Genomic DNA, 23,873 nt, shown 5'->3' with positions numbered 1-23,873 from the left:
GTAGTCCTGGATTAGAGCAAAGACATCAAGGAACTTAACAGCTGCATATTAGTCATTTTTATTTATATAGTCTGTAGTAGGCAAGACCTTTAACAGTCGCACGATGGCAGCAAGGTGCTAACCGTGCATAGCTACTCCTCCGGAAATGAAGAGTAGAAGAAGAATGTAACGCAGGGAAGGAGCTACAGTACTATCGCGGTGTCAGATGATTAGCTTATAGTAAAAATACTGTTAAACGACGCACAGTTCGCCTCTCTTTCCAGCATTACGAAGCTATCTTGGTTGTCAATAATGTATCTTGCTCCGTTATTTACATTTTGAAGCCTTTCTCGTATCGCTGATAATGCTGAAAATGAAGCTACCGATGAAAACGGGCGAGGAAGGAGGCGACGAAACGGCCGAGGACGATTCATTGGACCAGCCGGAGCACCAACATATTCCCAGGGCTGTACCTCCCTCTTCGGTGTCGGACAGGCTGGATGAGTCGCCTAGACCTTACGTGTATCCATCCCAGCTGGACAAGGAGACTGTTTTTGAGTGGTTCGGCCTTCATCTAAACCCCGCTAAGCGGATCGAGTTCATGTGCGGGCTGCTACATATGTGCCAACCCCTGGAGCTTCGCTTTTTTGGATCTTATTTAGAGGATCTCGCTAGAAAAGATTACCACGTTTTAAGGGACTTTGAGTTTCGGGCAAATAGTCCGAGCGATTTGGGAGTTTTAACGGATGTGACTGACCCAGTGGTTATGTCCAAACTCCTGGTCTGCCTGTCTCTCCTCGGGTCTGACAGCAGGGACTGCGCTGGAATCCTCTTTGGGATACTGAGCCATGTAGACCCGGCCTTGTTCTTCAAAAATTATGACTGCTCCCTTCCTCCATTCAGGGACACTCAGCACCACTCGTCCCATCAACCGTGTCAGGATGGGAATGTGTACGGACGATCAGATCGGAGTTGCGGCTTCTCCACCAACGAAACAGCGACCGGACCTTTAGAGCAATTGGCACTACTTTTTACTATGGCCTCTCTACACCCAGCTTTCCATTTCCATCAACGGGAGAAGGTCCGAGGGCAGCTTGAGAAAATAGAGCTTTCCATTGAGGAGGAGAGACATCAAAGCCAGCTTAGAATAAACGCCCAGTCAACGGTAATGAAAACTATACCAGCATTATTATCATTAAATCGTAAAATAGCTCGAAACTTGCTGAACTTTTACTTGTGCTCGTCGGGAGGGAGTTTACGTTTCTATCGCGGTTTTACATGAGCTAAAATGTACATGTACAGCTGGTAAAATAATAATAAGTAACGTTACATATCGGTTGAGGAAACGTCCCTTCCTTTCGCGAGGTCCATGGCAGGACTGGTAATGCTAACAGGTTTAGCTAACATCTATGCTAGGCAGTTAATCTGCCAGCAGCTGAAGTTTGGTCGGTGGTGTCAACTGGTTACACAAGCCATTTTCAGATGTATGGGGTTTTGCATTTTATGCATTTTGTTTATGACTCATTTGCTTTGGTCCAGTCGTGTAACCTTTTATTTGACGGTGCAGCGAATGTACAAGCTTGTAGGCTACAGCTACCTAACCTAAATACTTTGTACAGTGAAAGTCATTAACAAGCTTACTGGGTGCTTAGTGGTGCCCCTATTAAATCTACATCCATAAAATGCCAAGCGTTGCTCTTACAATATTGTCTATTTGTCTAACAGTCTGCGTTTTCCATCTGTCTATCCCAGTTGCTCTGAGCTACAACCCCCGTTTGATGAAGTATGAATTCACTTGTGGCTTTTTAAACTATGTACCATGGTGTTAATCTGCAGAATGTCCCTCCATCCGAACAGGACAGCAGTAGAGCGTACTGATAATGTCCTCCATTGCAGAAGTTTTGCTAATAAGATAAATTGTGTGGTGCTTGCTAAACCGGTGTGAAAACATGTTTTCGGTTTCTTTTAATAGTAACAGCAGCACTATTAGCCAACGTCGACATCAATGCTAACGATCACTTCAATTACTAGGCGAAGCCTTCGTCTACTTTTCGCACAGCTTGTTAAACTATAATTACACATCAGAGCAGTTGATGTCAACAAAAAATCATCCAACATCATGATATGGAAACATGCCTGGGAAATGGCGCATATGTGCGTGGATTGTAATTTACATAAAAGAGCTAGTCGTGCCTTTGATTATTTTGTTTTGTTCATGTCAGTCAGTGTTGATGAAATGGTATGCCGACTAAAGTACAAGCTCAGTTACACAATGATGCAACGTTGTTGCCATTCACAGTCACAACTTCGAAGAAAACAATTACAAAAGCACATTTGGTTCTCAGAATTCAGTAGGGAGACTGTAAACAAACATTGATGTACCATCTGAGGAGGCAGATAAGGAAGCAAACTGCCTTTCCAACTGTTTCACTTACTGTGAAATCTGAATTGAGTTACCTGAATAAAGCCTGAGACAGATCTTTCTAAGCTAGTCCGTGATTTAGATTTTATGGGCTTCTGCCTGTAACAATGGTGCCCTGATAACTCTGTAAAGCTGCTTTGTGTAACAAGGTCTGTAGTGTGGGATTAGTGTTTGGGGGTGGGGGTAGCATCCTCCAGGGTTGAGTGGGAGACAGCTTTCAACAACACATAGTTGAACAAGTGAAATAGTCTTAGCCTTTTTTGGAGCTGACATGTAGTAGCTGTTCTAGCTAACTACATAAGGGAATTGAGTACTAAATTCTTCATCATTCAGGTGTTTATCCAATCTGTGTTGCTGTCAGTAAGTCTCTGCGTTCCTCTAACAGTCTTGAATTATTGGCCATGGAGGTCCAAGAGCGTGCAGGTTTTTATTCCATCTACTTCCAAACTAATTCAAACTGCAGAGTCGATCAGTGAGACTTGTTTCTTTCCCTCAGACTGGGGTTATCAGTAATCAGTGGGGGGGCGGACGCCATAGTGTTTACTTGAAATTAAACCTTCCAGTCCGTTGAAACAAAGGGTGAAACCATGAACGCGAAATTCCTGGACTTTTTCTTTTTGAGGCAAAGACATTCCGTGACAGTCCGTGGCGCCTCTGACCACAGAGCCCAGAGTTTCTCCTAGGACAGTGTTTAACAAAGGTGGCAAGAATTTTCTGGTGATTTCCTGATCATTTCGTTGTGTAGTCTTTTAAATGGAAAAATCACTCCTCTAATCTGAAGACATGTTAGGAATGCAAAGCTGTTCTGCAGCCGACTCTCAAGTGTCAGAGCTTCCCAGCAGCACGTGAAAACACCTTCACCTTGGGATGCTCCATCTATATCAGGCTGATAAACGATTGGAGGGGGGAAAGAGGAAAAAGTCTAAGAGAGTTAACACTATAAATCCTGTTAGAGCTATGGAATATTTAATCATCCATCTGTGCTCACAATGTCTTAGCCTTTCTTAAACTTGTATATGCACAAACTCCAGTTCATTAACTACTTTCTAAAATACAAAAGGGGAAATTATTGGCAAAGACTGGAAATGAATTGTCAATGCCTGTTAAGCCACAGTCTGTAGACATGCAGAGAAGTGATTGTAATATAGGCGATGGTTAAAAGTAGTTAATCTAGAAAGGTCATCTTTGGTGTGACACTTTTACCTTCTTTGCTTAATGTTCACTTATCACAGTGAGCTTTACCATTTGAGCAGACATGCAGTTTGTACAACACACTGCAGGGCTGTCTCTGACATCATCGTCATCATCATCAGGACCTGGCCTGGTGAAGATGGACTGCTCTTAATAAAATCACACGCGTCATTTTTAGTCTCTGGACTGTGGCGCTGTTGAGTGTGGTAAAAGACTGGGAGAGAGAAGAGTGAGTTAGAGGAAGACTGAAAACACAGCAGTTTGTGGTGTTTCTTTGTGTTTACATAATGTCCGTTCAATCCTTTTGATTTCCAGGCAGTTTTGTGGTAGGTGTATTTTTGAAATCCGACATAGATGGTGGTGTAGCTGACCTGTTGTCAGTTTAGCATACAGTAACTCTCTTTAGTATTTGTATCAGACCTGTTCAATTGGTGGCCTGTGGACCAAATCCAGTCCTTAATCAAGGTCAGTCTGGCCCTTTGATCGTTTATAAACAGGTAGTATAAGAATAAAAAAAAAAAAATCCACTTGAACTTTGAAACAGACTTTTCCTGCAGGTTTGAATTTTTGCCAGCATTGTTTTAATACGTTCAGATTTGTCGTTTTCCATGTCAGAATAGAAGATGTAAATGCTCTTGGCTCTTCACTTAATTTGAAATTTAGCCCTTCTAAAAACAAAATTGAATCAGCCTGTATTACATACTGTGTTTGCTGGTTTTGACCCTTTAACATTTAAAGTTGGTTTATTTAGATAAAATGGTGAAGACTGTGATTCGTCAGGAATTAACATGATTATGTTTGTCTGTTCAGGATAATCCTTGTCCCTGTGTATTGAGGAGCTAAATGTTATTGGGCTAGTATCTCTATACTCCCATCCCTAAAAATATAAGACATCCTACAGTCGGTAACCAAATCAAACTGCTCCTGATGTGGATGATCCATCATGTGACCTTGTACTGTGCTCAGGCAATACAAATTTGTGCTGACTGACCTAATGAGGGCTTTCTTATTTAAAAAACTCTGAACTTTAAACTTCAAACCTTTATTGTCAGTATATTTTTACATACACCGAAATGCTTTTCTGCTTTTAACCCATCGCTGATTGAACACACTCGTGCAACATGCAGTGAAACACACAGGAGCAGTGGGCTGCCATGTCAGGCACCCGGGGAACAAATTGGGGGGATTAAGTGCCTTGCTCAAGGGCACACCACTAATGACTGTGACTCCACCACACCCAAATATTTCCTGCCAGTCCGAGGGGGAATCGATCCAGTGACCCTCCGGTCACAAGCCGCTTCTCCAAGCTGCGTATATTGAAAACGTCACAACAATTCAACTCACAGGGATGATGCATTTTGGCATTGTGTTTTAGAAACCTGTGATGTACATAACAGATATGCAGTTCTTACTGCTTGCAACTGTAACAGACCAGTATGAGTCAGTAACTAACTCTGTGTATTTTTGGTTTCCAGGAGCTGATGGGCCAGAAGGTGGATTACTTGCCTTCCCCAGCAGAGTTGAGTGAATGTGCAGCCTCCCATCCTCCATGCCAGAGCCGACGCTCCGGCCGCTGGGCCGCACAAAGAGAAGGTGCGTGAAAGCAGCGCACACGTTATGCACTTGTTAAATATGTGGATGATTATTGTTAATGTGCTGCTGGTAGAGCCGTTACGTTTAATCAAGTTGTATTAAATTAACCTGTAACTGTTTTGATTGAACTCAAACCAGTTAATGAATACCGGTATTCATTAACTGGTTTGAGTTTTTTTTTTAGAGAAAAAAAGTCAAAATTTTCAGATTCCAGCTTCTTCAATGTGAATATTTTCTGATTTCTCTACTCCTTGTACATTGAACTAGTTACCATCTTTGGGTCATCGACAGAAAAGGGGTATTTGTCATTATAGCTAGAATTCTTCTTCTTTTCATATGTTTTTAAGTAGCCCTGTAATTATTTTAATGCTTTTATAGCAGCCTCACATTTATCTATAGTTCCTTTACGACTTCCATAAGACGTAATTTGCTCGTACAAAGACAAAGTCTTGATTGATTTATAGTGCAATAGGGCAGTTGTTAAGTCCCGACATAATAGTTATCTCTGTCCTCTGTTTTTTGCAGCAGTGCATATAGAGGGAATTGTGCTCAGGGGCATCTCTCGGACCAGAATAGACAAGGAGTACAACTTTGAGGTAGGCAACAGCAGCGCATACATACACACGAACGACGACTGCTTCAGGTCAAGATGTCTGGTGGAAGTGTTCTTTTAGTATTATACTGTGTTTGTCTATGTGTCTTAAGTTCGATCAGTCCTGGTTTATGTAGTTATGGCGGGTGTTTCCTGTAGTGCACTTGCTGGACACAACACACACGCACATGCACACGCTTTCCTCTCTACTGCTAAACACCTTCCTGTTTGCTTGGGTGCTCTCACTTTTGGGGAGTTGCCAATTCACTGCATTTGAAAGACTCCGCACACAGTTAGCTCGGTAATGGAATGCAGCAGTAATAGCTTGGTGATAAAGCAATAAAATTTCCAACAACCTATGTCGGTGGCTTTTAACATAGTTCTTTGGCACAGGAATGTAGTGGTATTTTTACATGCTCTCTTTTAGTCCAAAAAACCCCTTTCTTTCATATGCTAGCTTGTGCATGAAGAAGCTCTCTGAAAGGTGTGCCGCTCTAGTTGTTTGGCATCATTTTCTCCCTGTGGTGCATTGTGCTGGCTGTAGTAGCTCCTGGCTAGAAATAAGGCTATTTTTTTTTTTTTTTACATCTCCAACACAGTGACATTTTTGGTTAAGTTGAGCAGGTTTTGAACAGGGCACCTGCCCTGAGTGTGTACCTTTGTATGTAGCAGCCTGGGAAACAAAACAGGTTCTGCACATGTCTGTTATTAAAAGCACAACCCTCTTCAGATGTTTTATTTTGTTTTTGTTTTTTTTACTCTACCTATTGTGCATTGCTAAGCCCAGAGGTCCGTTTCCATAGTGAGTCAGTGTTGTACCATCACTGCTGATGAGCTTGTCCCTTCAAAAAATAATGGCTTACAAACACGGATTGACAGTAACAAATAGGAGTATTTAGTGCTCATTTCCAAAATAAAATTCAGTGAGGCAGATGGAGAGACTTAAGTCCTGTTGGCTTGACTGCGCTTTGACAGGGAAGCCAGAAGCACTCACAACAGTGAGCCCTTCTCACTCTCCATCTGTTTATACTGGACCAAACCACTGATGCACACACGCATAGACACAACACACACACACGCACGCTATCACATGTACTTCTCCTGTACCAATGAGCCAAATAGTCATATTCCATTATAATCATCAAGAATAATGAATATAATTTAATGATAAATATGAAGACTCTTTACTAAAGCGAAGATTCTAGAAGCTAAATTAGGATTAAATGGTTATCTGTGGTCCATATAATTGAGCTACACAGTATCTACCAAAAATTCTACCAGCTGTTGTTGTGTGGTCATTAAAGTGAAGTGAGATAGTTGGAAAATGTTAAAATGAGCAGAATCCATCCAGTTTCACAGAGATAAGTAGTAAGCTTAGTAAAATATAACTCATATAATGACTTTCCACAAACATTGAAACCGCAGATGCGTCTATCAACAGGTCATTTTTCACTGACACTGCCCCCCCCCCTCCAAAATGGACGTTCATGTGAAGAGCAGCACGTTCCAAGATGCACACAGTCTCCTCACGCAATAACTCTTTCCTTACCTCGGCTTCCATATTAACACACAATTTAGCAACGACCACAAGGCACTCGAAAAGCAGTTATTCATTCAGAGCGTGCACACACACACACACACACACACACACAGTTTAGAAATAAAGACAAAGTTTCTCGTGGAGATTGGTTGGCCAGAATGGATCAGTGAAATGATACACCCGATTTATAATGATTTTGGTGTGGGGCGATCAAGTAGTTTGCAATAAATGTCAGCTAACTGTGGCTATTAGATGTTACGTCGTCATGTTTACATCATCATTCAAAAATGACTGTTTTAGGAATAACACTGTGATACTGTTCCTGCCCTTTGCTCATGTATTCCTAACACCCATACAGGCTCATGGTCATGAGTAACTCGTGAGATCATACAGCTCAGAAAAGATATCACGTCTCTGTGTGTCTCAACAGGAATGCCTTGTGGCTAATCTGACCGATTTCTTTTGTTTAGAGTTCAATTCTTTTTCGTAATTTTGTTTGTGCAACGATAGAAAATAACTATCTTATAACTTCAACAAGTGTCTCACATATGTGTGGGTGTTTGACACCTGTTAATATCTGGTGTCTCACGTGTGTCCCTTAAACAATCGAAATCGATTGTACCATGAAGCGCTAGCGGAAGTGCATTTCCTTTCTTGCTGTTGTCAGAGTGCTTACTTTAGTCTGTGTAGTGATGGAGAATGTTCACTGCTGTATTTCAGGTGAAGTGGTCAGACTCCTCTTCCAGTACTGTGACCAAAACCCATCTGGAACTGGAGAATTTCCTTCTCAAGGTACCCACTTTACTTAAATGTATTAATTTTTCATTAACTCCAACCAGTGAATAATTTTATCTGTAGCTTATTTCTGGAGTTGACAGATGATGATGTTTTGTGATGTTTCAGTGTATTCTGCCTTTTGCTTACCTCCCTCTCCTCCTGTCCACAGCTTCCTAAGGATCAGTGTACTGAATCTTTTGAGAAGAGCATCCTGAGGCTTCTGAACCAGGGAGACCAGACTGAGAGCAGGGATGTGGAGAAGAACCTCAGGTAGTTTACATTTATCCCAGATACACACCTAATTACTGATCCGTCTTAACCTTGTGATAAATCTCGCCTATATTCTCTGAAACTGTGCAAACATGTTTTTGAACTGTCTGACTGACTAAGATGGAGTAGTGGAGATTGGAAAAACGTTCTTTGTTTTTCATGTATTCATTCATGCATTTATCCATTGATTCAATTTAGTGAGATTCAGCCACCAGTCACCCTGTGATGTAAAACATGTTCATGGCTAGATAAAGTCCAGATTTAATCCAATTTCAGTTCCATCAACGAAACTTGCCTGGACTCTGTGTTCTCTTCTATGTAATGACTCTGGAATACAGTTGTCTCTACTGTGCTCCAGTTCATTTCAATGACCTGCGGATTCAGTGCTTTCAAGTCAGTAGAATCTGAATGGGATTATTCTCACCCAGAAGAACCTAAATTAAAGTAATAAACCTCTCACAGACTTTAAGTGACCACTTTCATTTGAATGAGCTATTGTTAGTCACATGACATAACTCTCTCCATGGTGTCCATGAGTTTCATTTACTGTGAAGTGAAACTGTGGAAAGTGAAACTTATCTGTCTGAACTGAAGCTTTCTATCAGTAGCCCAGCTCACAACCCATCTGACCTGCAATGAACTGTGCTACTGAATCCTCTCCTCTCCCTTTATGGGTGTAGGCTTAACTGGTGCCAGGGAAAGCTTTTTGCTTTATTTATCTACACAGTGTTTGTGTATCTACCGTATAATGGCATTGCTAGAGAGGTCTCTAGATGGCTGGAAAAGTTTGTTTTCATTCAGCCACACAAAGCCCAGTACTGTTAAACACATCCATTATTCACAGCTGAATAATGTGAAACTGTGCCTCATTATACAGTTATTTTCATATGATTCTTCCTCCTTAAAGATAGAAAACAAACACACATATATATAAGAATATCAAAGATAGAATATCAAATTTTTCATTTTGTCCTCAGAACTGGGTCCAGTTTTATACATTCCAGTCAGACCCTCCCTTTGAGAAGTTGTGTAGGAGGGGAAAGATGTATTTAATTCCAGGCTAGCCTCACTAATCCAAAAGAAATCTTTAAAGTGAGTGAATTATTCTGATGATTATTATTCTAGCCTGCCTTTCCCCGGATGCTATGGAATAGGAACTTTGTGTAATAATATCCAAGGAAATGGAAGGAAAATGTTTGGATGCTTTTCTCTGCTGCTTTCCACAAATGTTGTCTAGTTTCTCTGCTACCTTGTGTATTCTGTCTGCTGAGGGAGAAGACAAGGACAAGTTTCACCCCCCCCCCTCTGTGTCCACCTATAGGGCAAGGTTCCTGTCTGCTCCTCCCATCTTCAGACAGACCAGAAAGGTCTGCAGCTTCTTTAATTGTGACTCCAGTTACTCTACAAAACCTAATTGCTGCAGATGTGAGTATAAATCCAAAGCGCACTTCTTAGTAATATTACTGGAGCAAAGACACTGTGGGCTGGTTTTCTTAACATAGCAGTCTCATAGTATGTTCTTTGTACAGTTATTAAATCAGGCACTATGTAAATCATTAAAGACCACCTTGTTTTTATTTCATACATGACGCAATGGCTTATAAGCTGCCCAACAACACCAAAAACACCTAAAGTATCATACTTTTTTTATTCCATCATGGTTCATATGGATGTAAGAGTTCAGTTAACAGTAATTCAAAATGATAAAATTGGATAAAACTAAGATTACTTAGCTAAGGGTAAAAATACTGTACCAAAATGTTTGGGTTATTAAACTGTATAGTAATGTATGGCACATTTATACTGTGTTTAGAGTTTTATAGTTGGTACATATGCTTAGATTGCTGTTGACATATATTTTATTGTTTACACTGGACAGTTTTGTTTGCTTGTTCTCTGCACATTAAATCAAAGCAGACATAAAATATTCCCAATATGCGCTATGCTCCTATAGCCTTCAATTCAAGTATTCAAAACCACATAATAACAAGTGAAACTTTTTAGGTTTTGCTACATTAAAGCTCATAAGCCAAATCTAATATAAATAAAAAATATGAGAGGTCCAACAGACAACATGGATGTTGGGACTGTGCCTTGCTGTAATCCATAGTAAGCGTGCCTATAGATGTCAAAGCCTGAGGCCTTAAACCAAATGGTGACTGCTCTCATAAAGCCAAAGTTACTGTTGTCATTACATGTTGTCAGTTCTGTTTTTGTTTTTTTAAATAGGCAACTGCCAGCTGGGTAAGGTCTACCAGAGGGACTGCTCTGATGCTTCCAGTCAGGAGGAAGGTGAGAGGAAGTGATATGATTCAGCTCATTTCACACACTGATCCTTTTTGTGTTTTTCCTCTGTGTGTGTGTGTGTGTGGTGGTGGTGGTGGTGGTGGGATAGTAGTAGTGGTGGAAGCGAGAGAGCGGAGGACAAAAGACATTCACAAGAGCATGTATAAGCAGTGAATGAGGCCTGATTGTGCGTCCAGACAAAGCAAAGGAGCGAACCTTGCTTTGTCTGTTAGCCTGGTTAGCTGTAGCTACACAGTAAACACGAAAGGTTCACTAGTGTCTGTTTTTGGAGGTCATTTGGAAAGGCCATGTCTGCTTCAAATCCTCATATTTCATGTTTTTTGTTTTTTTTTTTTTTTCTGGTCGTGTGCTGGACTGAGGTCAGCGCGAGCAGCAGTGACCACAGCTCTGAACTGCCTCGCAGTTACATCAGAAGTGTCAATGCTGGAAGTCCTCCCGTTTGTTAGATTAATGTTATGCTGACTGGTGTTATACTGCTTTAAATAGGTGCTTCCCTTTAATACTGAATGCTTTTTATGTGTAAGTATAGAAAACAGAGGAAGGAATAAAAAACAACCTGAACCATTATGTGAATATGTGTCCCAACATCACCAAATACTGCACTGTCTGTCTTACATTAGCCATGTCAGCTGTGTGTTATGTAGCCACGTGGTGAAAATAATGTTATCCAGTAACTATTCCAAGCACTTTTCCTCAGGCAGCAGCTATCACAGATCGAGTCTTGGTTAACAGTGGATGTAATGGAGTTTTGTTGATGTTTCTCTCACATTTAGAGTCCTATGTTCAGGGACACAAGAAAAAGCACGGAGCAAGTAAGAGTCCATGTCAAAGGTAGGCAGACATGGTTTGATCTGTGCCTGTGAAATGTTCCCATCCCAACCAGGCCAAGCAGGACATCACTGCAGCAAATAATAATGTAATAATACTATGTTATATCATAGAAAACAGTAGCAACTTAGTGAGAATACAGAAGACGCACAAAGATGTTTACTTACATCTTGAGCAGTAATAGCAGTGAAACATGCTTTTTTATGATCTGAGAATATTCCTCTGTTCTCCACCAGTCTCACTACTGCCAAGGGATCCCAGGGGGACAGTCGGAGGGGCGTCCACACCGCAGAGCTCAATGGACCAGCAGAGAGGAGGAAGAGCTGTACACTGAGGAGCAGCCAGGAGGCTGAGCAGGTGAAGGTTGATTTGTAGTCTGCAAAGTACTTCTGCAGCTTCACTGCACAGCAGTGATGTAGCAATGTCCCAAACAACTGAAGAAGCTGGGAACTTGTTTTAAACATTAAAAGGCTCCATAGAGGCTTCCGGTGTAAGCCAAGTCTGATGAAACCCCGAGATCCCAAATTGGTTGAAAAGACATTTGTTAGACCCTTCACTGTAAGTGAGGGTGCTAAGCTAAAATCGCTAAAATCGCTAAAATCGTTGGTGCACAAGCTCAAAGGAAGGTCTGCTTTCCTTTAAATTTAGAATTTCCAATAGCAGGCACATTTATTTAACACAGTTGTGTCGTCTGAAGATGAGTGAAAACATCTGCTCCCAGCGCTGATCGTTCGTGGGCGTGTTGAGTTGCTGGCTTGTTGGGTCACGATTAGTTTTCTGTCATGTAAAACCAACAGAGTTTTGGCAACGTGCGCTTAAATGTTTAACTCAACTGTAAGCACAGCAGTGCAGTTAAAGACAATTCAGTTAACGCCAGTTAACCATTATAGGCTGTAGTTATATCACACAGGAGTGTGTGTGGTTGTGATTGGATGTGTTACACACTGAGTGAATGGGAGTACTCACCGCTCATCTCACTGATATAGGTCAAGACTGTGTGGGAGGGGGGAGACAGCACTATGCTGACAAAGCACATACTTGACACACTCTCTCACTCTCTCTCTCTCTTCCATAATAGAGGCTTGCCTTACTTGAACTAACTTTACTGATATGACACATCTCAAAAGCAAATTTAGAGAGTGTACTACAATAGCAGATAAGAACCAGAACGTACAATATAAAACAAGATAAACGGTTCAAAGCAGTGATAGTAATTCTTGCAAATGATCAAGTGTACTTCCGTTTCATCTTTGCTAAAATGTTTTGATAATAGAAAATTGATATGAACAATGCTGTAGTGTCTTTCTATCCTTATATTATCGCATTGATGTTTATAACTATGTGGCTGTAATTTTGTACTCTGTGGTGTCACTTTCTCTGCATGATCTGCAGCTTTGACCAGCAGTCATTGCAAAACAAAATTACGTCACCAAAAAAAAAACAGCAATAATGCAGCAAGCCCTGAATTTTCTGTGATGCAGTGTTGAAGGTATTTGTTCATACTTCTGAAGCTGTTCTGACTCACGGCTCTCCTCACAGCACATGGAACCTGAAAAGAGAAACCACCCAGTCACTAAAGCGAAGAGCAGAGGCCTGCCCACAGACAGGTGAGTCAGCAACAGCTGATCAGTATTTTTTTTTATCCTTTTATACTAACTTGGCAGCTGTCAATATACCGAATCACATGTGACATGACAACAACAGCTGCTTCCTGGGAACAACTGTTTGTGAATGTTAGGAAAAGAAATCAAGACATTGAAAGTTTTTGAAACACACAAATTGCTTGACTTTTTACATTTTTTTAATTTTTATTTTGTTTAAGAATAAAAGTTTTTTTTACTTTCACAGTAAATAGGCTACATTCTGCTTTTTAATCATCGATGAGCTATGAGTAAGGCCTCCTAGTTTTCATTATTAAAATTCTCATTCTTGTAAATAACATTTTCAGTCTTGCTTCCTTAAATTTGAGAAAACTGAAAATTCCCTAAATTTGATATTTCAGAAAGTTCTGTAACAGTTAAAGATATAAATAATGGTGGTCTAACCTATTTGATGTGCCTGCATATCATGTGCTGTGCGGTTGTTTTGCTAACCTCTTTGATAAAACAAACGTACCCGACAGCTACATCTCACCTCCGGTTAGACTGGCTTGCTAGTTTTGAGCAAACTCAGGCTGCCATTGCCTTTTAGTCTTACCGATAAATAAATTAGGTCTCCAGCCTGGTGCCTGGTGAAAGTGTGGTTATGGTATGAGAACACTGAATATGCATTTTAGATGTATGCTTGGGTAGATTTGCTTTTTAAATAACATCATGAAAAAAGAAAAATTGTATGCAAGCTATGTGATGCAGGGTCTTTTTTTTAACCTGGAAGTTACTGTAAACACACTGTGATTGGTTCTATGCTAGAGGGTGAAACAGCTGGGGAAGATGGAAGCCATAAAAAAGCCATTGCTGGATTTTATTTAAAGTTAGAACAGCGTGCCTTTGCCTGTAATCTGTATAGATAGATGCTAGATGTGAGAGAGTTAAATGCTACTGACATTAATAATTCTTATGCAGCAGGACTGCTCATCTTGGACAGCAGGAAAGCTCATCAGTCTATAACCTGCCACTGGCTACTTATCACCTTTGCTGTGTTTCTCTGTTGACCTTGTCCCCTTCTCTTTTCAGGGCCAAGGGGAAGGGTGCTGCCTTTGTAACCAATGGCAGGCTGGTACCAGCACTGTCACCTCAGAGGAAAGGTGAGTGCCTGGATGGCTGCTGTCGTGGCTGGTTAGATGATCACATGAAAACATCTCCTGTAATATAAGTGACACGTCAGTGTTTACACATAACATTAAATGTTAATCCTGTTGGTTGAGCCTTTCAGAATCAGTCAAAACGATTCATCTGCAATGTGTTCAACTGTTTAAAATGATATTCAAGTGATTCTGCCAACAAAGAGGAGGGTTAGTCACTGGCTGATGGTAGATGACAGTCATAACAAAACTAGAAGTTAACCCTTTTAAAACCACGGGGATTACCGGTGACGCCGCGGCGCACGTGTATTTCAAATTATATGACACAATTATTGACAAAAATAGGCAAAAAAGACCAGCCGTTTTAATAAATATATCTATTATTATGGTGCTAAAAGGTTTAAGTAGAAGCACAAGATATGAAAATATTTGAACAATAAGAAAGGCAGATCAACAACACAATGCTTTGCTGACTGTACGAGTGCACCAATCTGTCAGTGGTTATGTTTCCCCCCCCTTTTTACAGCCTCAAATAACCAGTAAGCAGGGTCAAGAATTTATGGCATCACTCGATAAGAGCTCTCATGTCGTCAATTTTATATGCACTGATCAGTCATAATATGGTGAAAACTGAGAGGTGACGTGACCTTGATTATCTCGTTACATTGGCACCTGGCAGTGGGTGTGATATATCAGGCAGCAAGTGAACATTTTGTTCTTTGTACTTGATGCATTGGAAGCAGGAAGAAATGGCAAGCTTAAGGATTTGTAATGCAAATTGTAATGCCTGGATAAGGCAGGCAAGGCCCCCCCTCGCACCTTGCAGGACTTAAAGGATCTGCTACTGATGGCTTGATGCCAGATACCACAGCATACCTTCAGAGGTCTAGTTGAGTCCGTGTCTGAGGGGTTGGGGCGGTTTTAGCGGCAGAAAGGGGGGCTACTCAATATTAGGTAGGATGTCCTAATGTTATGGCTGATCGGTGTATAGTCAATGGCTGTGACAAACAGTTTATGGAGATTTAACAACCCTTTGTTACAGATTTTGCAATATGATCACCACTGAGTCATAACTCAAGACACCCAGCATGACTCAGCTTTTTTTATACACTTTGGATAGGTAAAGATATTATTATCTCTTGAGTCTTCTCCAGTACATTCATGTGTACACAAGCAGTTAATGGTGCCATGGCAAAACTTAAACAAATATAGGTAAATGGGGCTGCTATTTACATCCCATAAAGCATTATGTAGTTCCAAAATTAAGACACATGCTACCAAAGCTCCATTTTAAACTAGAAATGCAACCGATTTGTGCCGATTCCTATTTTCTTTCTAAGAACTATAATTGACAGCATATAGAAGCGAAAATCAATTTTTCTTCAATGCAAAATTTTACTTTCATAATAAAAGAAATTAAACTTTACAATTTTTTTCTCGAAATAAAGCAACTGTTAAGAGCTACAAATAACGGTTAACTGAAAATGAGCTGTACACCCAACTTTATCCAACATATTTTATTTTACCAAATAAAAGCAGGTGCAACAGATTGATATAACAAAATAAATGTCAGTTACATATCATTTACAGTATGCTTATAAATTCATCAGGACTGAGATAATTTATCAGATTTCTGAAGCCTTTATTCTTAACTATGCTGATCATCCAGGGCCATGAATTGCATCATTTTCCTTGTAATGTACAACTATTACTGAGGGTTGTTAAATCTCAATGAAATGTATAAATTTCCCAGGCAGAACACGTTAAATACCGGACAGTTCCGGTCCCTGGCTGGTGTATGGGTGCGTCACTGTTTTAAACCCTGCTATCAGTGACATCGCTTATCAAATACCTCTAATGTTATGACACAACCGTAGACCAAAAACCCGATTTTATGTGAATGCTGTGTAGCCTGATGTTTGGTGGCTCGTCTGCTTGTAACACACACACGCACACACACGCACACACACGTGTTGTTGCAGATGGAGGTTCTGGTCTAGATACCTTCGGTGAAACATCGTCAGAAAGCTACAGCTCTCCATCAAGTCCTCAGCACAGAGGACCGGAGAGCATGGATAGTGAGGACGACAACAACAAAGGTAAAACATGCACACACATCAAGGTTTTTGTAATGCAGTGTGTAGCTGTAGTGTGCTACACACCTCTCTTATTGTGAACCTGTTCCCACCTGATCTTGTTTCTCTTTTTAGATACAGACAGCCACTCCGATGACTCCAGCAAATGTCCGGGCCCTGACATGTTCTTCACTCAGCAGACTGATCCAGCTGCAGCAGAGGATCTCCCGTCTGTCCACTGTCTGTCTTCCAAGACCCAGATAGAGCCGCTATGCCCAGAGACCAGCACAGATTTCCCGCCGCTCTCCCTGCCCCCCTTCATGCATCCTCTGCCCTATGTGCTCCCCAATGGGGCTGTTGACTCTCCACTCCCTCTGGTCCCTCCTCTCAGCCAAAGCATTGTCCCAGATGTGAAGCCCTCATCGGGGACAGTGATGATGCAGATGCCCTTAGTGCCTTCAGCTGTCCCAGGTCCTGGAATTGTAGGAGACCCAGAGAAGAGGGACATGCTCCCGACCTTTGGCATTCCACCCATTGGCCTCCACCCTCCAGGAGGTCCTGCTGTGCAGCCTATGGTTCAGAGGTTTAAAACAGCTTTGCCTCACAGCCAAGGTGGCACTGATGGAGCCTCAGGGAATGGTTCTACTCCTGCCCACCCACCAGCTTCACACACGATTCCCGTAAGAGCCATTAGTGTCATATCCTCTGGTCCTGCATCTTACTCATCTCCTCTTCAGCAGTCTCTGCCCTGCCAAGACCCAGCCAGTGTCAGCTCCGGCCTGGCCCTCTCTCTGCCACATGTGGAGACTTCACACGCCAAGCACCCCGGTTTAACCCTACCGTCTGGCCTGCCTTCTCCCTACACCCTGCCCGCTGTCCCCACCTCTGTCATGCCTGCTGTAGGAGCGCCTGCAGCCACTGGAATAACTCCGTCACCTGGACATGTACAATCAGTTGTTCCACCAGCTGTGCCCACCCACACGCCTGGACCTGCCCCCAGCCCCAGCCCAGCGCTTACTCACAGCACAGCACACAGCGACTGTACATCGTACAGCAACAGCAGTGCTTCCTGTGGAAGTGCCACTGTCGCCCCTGGCAACCCTATTACTGCTCAGCAAACCCAGCAGCAACAGATGCCCACGCAGCAGCCAACGCCACAACAACCACAACAACAGCAACCAGTGGGCTGTGGGACCTGCGGTTGTCACAACAACTGCGGCGGTCGAGTCAGTGTCAGTAACAACAACAGTGTCAGTGGGGCCTCTGGCTGCCAGGCACCCTTATTCTTCCCTGCCCACCAGATGGCAGCAGCACGGCAGGTGTTCAGCCTTTCTCCTCTTTTCCAGCTCACAAGCCTGTGCAGTACCAGTTACCTCACCCAGGGCCAGCCTCCGCACCAGGCTAACAGTGCTGCCACCCTGTCCCCCTTCTTCCCCACTGCTCCTCCTCCGGCACATCCGCCCCCTTATGGCCCCCTCCACACTCACTCTCACAGCCACGCGGATGTGCCGTCACACATGCTGAGCACCCAGGCTGCGGCAGCGGCGGCGGCCGCAGCTGCAAACTACAACCTCCAGCAGCAAATGGCGCCAGCAGCATCGTTCTGCCAGCGTGTCTACCAGCAGCATATGTACCCAAATCCGTTGGGTATAATGCCTGCTGCTACACTTGGGGGAGGCGGAATCAACAAGAAGAACGGCAATGTGTCCTGTTATAACTGTGGTGTGAGTGGCCACTACGCTCACGACTGCAACCAGCCCTCCATAGACTCCACACAGCAAGGTAGTGCAGCTACGCGGAACAGAGAGAAACAGAGGAACCCTTAGTTTTTCTTCCCTAGAACCCTAAGCACTCATTGGCATGATAGAGTCCAACATTCAGCCCAGACTATGAAAAGTTTGTCCTCTCAAGTATATTATGAGTGGTTTATTTTCAGCTCCCCTAGGTTACTTTATTTGACCAGAAGAGAAGCTGTGCCATTGAATCATTCAAATTGCACTAAATAACAGCACTAAAATCCTCCAGGACACCTGTATTGCAGTGCGGTAGGAAACATGGCTGTGTCGTGGAATAAGAATAGAATAAGGAAAACCATGGCAACAGCCGACAGGTTTGTCATACAGGTGATGAGGGAATTTTTTTTTTTTTTACTTTGGCTGCATCTCTGCCATCAAATTGCACAGTGATTGGTCCTATAAGAGTGCTATGCCAGTGCCAGTCTCTGGTTTTCATGTAGGCTGGCAGACAGTGTGAAACTAACCAAACAACACTTAAAAAGAACTTAAAAAGGTTGTGACCGCAGTCTTTAAGTAACTGAACAAGACTGGACTTAAAATAAAAATTACTTAATTATAATTCCCCACAAGGGGGAGCTGTTCACTAGACAGCAGTTACCCCAGTCAAACTGAAAGACCTAGAGAGGATCTGCATATGTACACATGACAGTGTCACCTCCGATAGGCAATTCAATTAATGGAGCAGTTCTTTGCTTGGAGGTTTGGGACCATGTCATCCCACTCAGCAGAGGACAGTTTTTGTGTTGTGACAGGATGTGTTTCCCATAGAAAGTTTATGGAAGTGGCATTGGGACCAATCAGTTAGTCATCATCCTTTTCATCCGTGTGTCAGAAAACATCTACAGCAAATCTGTTTTTTTTTTTTTTTTTTTTGTGTTGTGTTTTTCTGTCACTGGCCACAAGCTGCAGCCATACTTGAAAATAATCTTGGACTAGACACACAGAGATGGACTTCCTAAGCTTTTATATGGGAAGCGTGTCTGCCACACAGCGCATGACACAGTGTTAGTACTGCTGTCTGTCAGTAGCAGCATCTGCAGCTCTAAACTGGTGCTGCTGCTCAAAGTGTACGACAGATTTGCAGACGTGAAAGAGGCAATTCTCCACTGTAAACATTGTCATGCAACAATAAATTGTTGACAACAGACATAATGATCACTGCAAAGATTGCGATTAAAGTTTAACTGACGAATAAAGTGATAGCAAACCAGTGACTGTCAGGGTGGTGCAAAAACACTCAAAGTTGAAGGTACTTTGACTGAGCTGAATTAAGAACCACAACCTGACAACATTGAAGCCTCTCACTGAGTAATGTTCACAATATTATTTTTTTTTTATTTTCCCCAACTGTTCACTGATTGTGTATCCTCTGTGTGTTTGGGTGCATCTCTGTACGTGTGCATGTGGTGGATTGTGTGTTGGTGCTTACATTTCAGGTGGCTTCCGGCTAAAGTACGCAGCCTCCCACATTTCAGAAGCACTTGACAATGCAGACTGAAGAGGAAGAGAGGACGAAGAGGAGTTCCACAGGTCTCGTTTTCCCACAGTGACGTTTCCTCTTTTCTTCCCCAGCCGCTGTGTGTGCGCTGAGTACTTCAGGAAAAAGAAAAAAACAAAAACACATTCTTAAAAAGAGAGCGACCTGCCAAGGGCTGGTGGACAAAGCCTAAGTACTTGTGCCTGAGAAAAATCTCGTTCCCATGGAGATGACTTGCTGTCTGGTGGACACCAACAGTTCCCGTGACTCCCAGCCCCTTCCCTTTCAGTTTGTTTTTGATATTTTTGCACTGAGGGTTGGAAATGATTAACTTATTACTGAATAATTAGGATGTTCAGCGATTTTTTGGGGGGGGGTTACAATTAAGCAGAGACTAGTCTCAACTGAAAAGGTTGTTATACACTCATTTCTAAAATAGCGTATTTATGCTTTTTCCTCATTACTGTTCCCCTAGGGTTTTTATGTGTGACAGAATTGTACAGCAGTTTTCAAAGATTAAAACAAGGATCAGAAAGTAATGTAAGCAGAATGGATTTTAGGTTTGTTTTCATTTTCAGTTTTGCTGTAAGGTTTTTGAATGTACGGCCTCTCTCTCTTAAAGGAATCGGACCGTGTCAAAGTGTATGGATCTCATGCATTTTTGCCACTTGACATACTGTATGTTTAGTTGAAAGGTAATTGCTGCTTTGTAATGTCGTTTTGTTTTTTTTTTCCAGTTTAAAAATTATTTTACTTGGTGAAATGCACTATGGCAAGGAAGGAAAACAAATGCACTAAATCAGTCTTCACTGCATAGGAATTTATTTGTTTTCACTATCCAAATCAACATAAACTAATCCGCAAATTCAGCATTGACAGTTGACAGTTTTAGGATTTCAGGTGAGAACCATTTTTTTATGAATATTTTAGAGAGAGTGAGATACCTCACTGTTTCTAAAATAAACCACAGATACTGAAGAGATACAACACAAGAGGAAATCATTCTATCCTGTTGAGTATACTGGCAGTAGTCAGACCACTGCCCTGTTAGTTACTGCATTTGGTCAAGAGAAAGATATCTTGACAGCTACCTGCCAGACTGCAATTGTATTGGTGGTCGTGGGGGGGGGGGGGCATTAAACTTGTAAGTCTAAGGCAACAGTTGCGCTACAGTTCACTAGTACACAGAAAATAAAGTAGATTAATGTTGTCCTGAAGATGAAGCTGTCCTATTTTGGACACAAGAGAGGATTTAAGATTTTTTAGTAACTAATGGAATGGTTCTCAAAGGCCTCAGTTTGCTTCAAACTTGCTAGTACACACACTGTGCTGTCCAACCACATGTAACATTTCTATGCCCTGTTGTCCCAAGTCTCCCCAGGAATGATGTCTTTTCATGTTTTTGGCATGGATCTTAGCCAGCTAGCTTTGTTGGAAGATGATGTCCTCATTAATAAAAGATGTAACTTTTGTTGAATTGTGGCCACAAGTGACATTTACAAGTTGTTAAATGTGAGAGAATAGTAGTAATAGAATTTTAAAGTGCAAAATAATAATAACATAACTTCTAATTACTGATAAGTAATTAGACAGGAATATATATATGTGTGTGCAATGTCTGGGTGATTGTCAGTTTTAGAAAATTTCAAAAATTGTCAGACATAGATGATTGTAGCCAATTTAATAAGCTCACTGTTTGAAGCATACTGACGCGTCAAGAGTGCAACGGTTTGGAATTGTTGTTCATAGCTGTTTCCATTTTAAGCTTATACAAGAGAGAAAAATGTGTATTGAAGCTGAAACCACTAAGGAGGGCAATAACCTTTTTTTTTTTTTTAACTGAGTGAATAAATCTGAAATATCTAAGTTGGGGGTTTCTTTTCTGCACATATCTTTTGATAGCTTACCTAAGATATTTGGCAAATCTGATATATTTTACTACATTTTCTGAACTGAGATGCTTCTACATGGATAAAAGTTGAACAAAACAGAAAACTGACCAAAACATTTACAGGCTGTATTTGATTTGAACGCTCAGAAAGGTTCTTTGAGGGGTTTCAAAAAGTATTTTGAAAACATTTGGAATAATGAATGAAGGGAATGCGTGAGAATATGGAGCTCCAAAGCCCACCATATTACTTAATGGAAAATAAAATGCAATTGGTGAAATCAAGAAACTTTTAAGAACGCAACTCATTATTATGAAATGACACATCATCATTTTCAGGTTCTCATTTATATTTCATGTATTTTTAAATTAGCAATTAGCTGCTACCAGATTTAGCCTATTAGAACCTCTTGGCAACATCGGTTCTGAAGTAATTCTGGATTCACCTTCTAGCAGTTCATGTAAATATTCACAACGCAGACACGGAAACTAATTTGTCTTCATTATTATTCAGCTTTACCAGGCTACTCATGCTATCTGTGCAGCTTAGCAGGGTTGGTTTGGCATCCAAGTGAATAGATTATTAGCTTAATAGCAGCAGCTAACAATAGCTGGTTAATTCAGAGTTATATCAGTGTTCTGAATATAAAAAAAAAACTTGCTTACACTGGTTCTTCACTTTAATGGTATTAATCTAGGTTTACAAGCTAGCAACGTAGGTAGCATGAGCAGCCTTGTTTAGTTAAGGCTTTGAAGCTAAAGAGGTTTAGTTGCTGTGTTTATTAGTTTACATAAGCAGATACATGGTTTATTCAGGATTACTTTGATATTGGTGTTGCTTTTGCTAACAGGGGCTTACTGGCTAAATTTGGTTGCAGTTACTATAAGGACAACACTACCGTGTCATAACAAAAGCTAAAAGACTTGAACGAAGTTATGCCTATAGTGAAATTGAGTTTCATAATAATGAATTAGTTTGTTTTTATTCACAGAATTTATTTAGGTGTATTTATTTCACAATATCTTTATTTCTTCAATATTGTGAGAATGTGAGAAAGTTAACAGAACAAAAGAAAACTAAATAATTGGCCTGTTGATAATGAAGTGTGTACTGTGCAAATATCTGTGGATATCTGTCCTGGCTTCCTGTGGAGAAGACAAATTTTTTTTTACATTTTAAAAAGCTGTCATATTTCCTGGCAGCCCAGAGAATGCCATTTCTGCAAATGATGCTTTCACTTTCACATTTATTCTAGTTTCTCCTCAATTAAGGTGGGTATTTTATGCTTTCCTTGGCATCATTTTGTGCGGCTCCGTTGTTCCTTGTCAGAAGGGGCAGTTTGTGTGTCTGTAACTCAGGCTGCTCTTAGGCTGTTTTCAGGGCTTCATGTACACTGCTTGTTTTTGTGATTTTGTCTGCCATTAATGCTCAACCTACTGCTAGTGCATTAGTTAAAATCTATGCATACACACTTGTTTTCTTGAATGCTTAAAGTGGCTGTCAAGAGATGCCAATGGTGGAGACTATGTGACATTTGATGTAAATCTGTACAGGGTGCTAACCCTCAAACACACTGCAGTTAGATCGGGGTGTGTCCCAAACTGTTTCCCAGAAAGTTCTTCCTGTTGTTTGACACTTGAAAAGGATCAGCAGATCCTGCACAGGACTGGATCCAGTGATCACGAGCAGTGAGCAGAAGTGGACCAGTCAGACTGAGTGGATGATGAGGGAAGGCCAGTGTATATACTGAGGATGCACCAAACAACCCAAGTGTAGTAGTTTTGTTAACCTTGATGGTTTGAAAATGCTGTACTGTACATTTGCAAGGGGTCATTCTGCTGCCTCCCTCAGTTGTAATGTTTACTGTACTCTTTGATATCTCTGTACTGGAAAGGTTAAATATATTTCTAGAGTGGATCTGGATTTTATGCAAACTGTTGTTTTTTTTTTTCCTGTAATTAAAAGCAATAAATATAAAAATTCTACGTGAATTTGTCCTGACTCACTTTAGATTTATTGTTGGGATATTTCACATGGTCAGATCCATACAGTGCTTAAGACAATTATACAGACACACATCATTTAAGTGTCATGATCAGCAACATGACCAATGCAGTAGACTCAAGTAAAAGCAGACAGTGAGTTTACTGTGATGACTTACATACCTTGAGTTGTTGATTTTTCATTGTGCACTAAACTGAATGAATCCACTGGCGGCCTGCAGGGTGCAAAGACAGATAAAAAAAAAAACAATTACACCACTGGGAAATCATCCTTGCTTATGAAAAATAAACAGTGAAACTTGTGAAACTTACCACTTCGTTGCAGCCTTGTGGTAATTTGATCTGATGAGGTGGCAGTTTTCCCTTCAAAACATCCCATTAATAAGCAATAAGC

At 41.3% G+C, this 23,873-nt stretch overlaps 1 protein-coding gene across 2 annotated transcripts; it reads left to right on the top strand.

Moving 5' to 3' along the window:
- Positions 1-137: 137 nt before the first annotated feature.
- Positions 138-23,459, top strand: zcchc2 (zinc finger, CCHC domain containing 2). 2 transcript variants are annotated; one of them, XM_046370644.1, is made up of 14 exons: positions 138-1,144; positions 5,068-5,185; positions 5,714-5,781; positions 8,038-8,109; positions 8,264-8,364; positions 9,686-9,789; positions 10,594-10,656; positions 11,445-11,502; positions 11,736-11,856; positions 13,039-13,106; positions 14,172-14,242; positions 16,222-16,338; positions 16,450-18,096; positions 19,547-23,459. In XM_046370644.1, exons 1-14 carry the CDS (start codon positions 344-346, stop codon positions 19,606-19,608), a joined length of 3,471 nt encoding a protein of 1,156 aa, XP_046226600.1. In that variant the 5' UTR covers positions 138-343; the 3' UTR covers positions 19,609-23,459. The 2 variants fall into 2 exon arrangements, with proteins under 2 accessions (XP_046226600.1, XP_046226599.1); XM_046370643.1 differs by having other exon boundaries at positions 139-1,144; positions 5,711-5,781.
- The last annotated feature ends 414 nt before the right edge of the window (positions 23,460-23,873 follow it).

This window comes from Scatophagus argus, chromosome 18, assembly GCF_020382885.2.
Source record: "Scatophagus argus isolate fScaArg1 chromosome 18, fScaArg1.pri, whole genome shotgun sequence".
Lineage (NCBI taxonomy): Eukaryota > Metazoa > Chordata > Actinopteri > Scatophagidae > Scatophagus > Scatophagus argus.
The sequence above is the reverse complement of the archived record's forward strand: the minus strand, read 5'-3'. Positions and strand labels throughout refer to the sequence as shown.

Coding starts and splice junctions, on each gene's coding strand:
- zcchc2 (XM_046370643.1), top strand. CDS start 344: ATGCTGAAAATGAAGCTACCGATGAAAACGGGCGAGGAAGGAGGCGAC. Junction 5,782..8,037: donor ACAAGGAGTACAACTTTGAG/GTAGGCAACAGC, acceptor GCTGTATTTCAG/GTGAAGTGGTCAGACTCCTC. Junction 14,243..16,221: donor ACTGTCACCTCAGAGGAAAG/GTGAGTGCCTGG, acceptor GTGTTGTTGCAG/ATGGAGGTTCTGGTCTAGAT.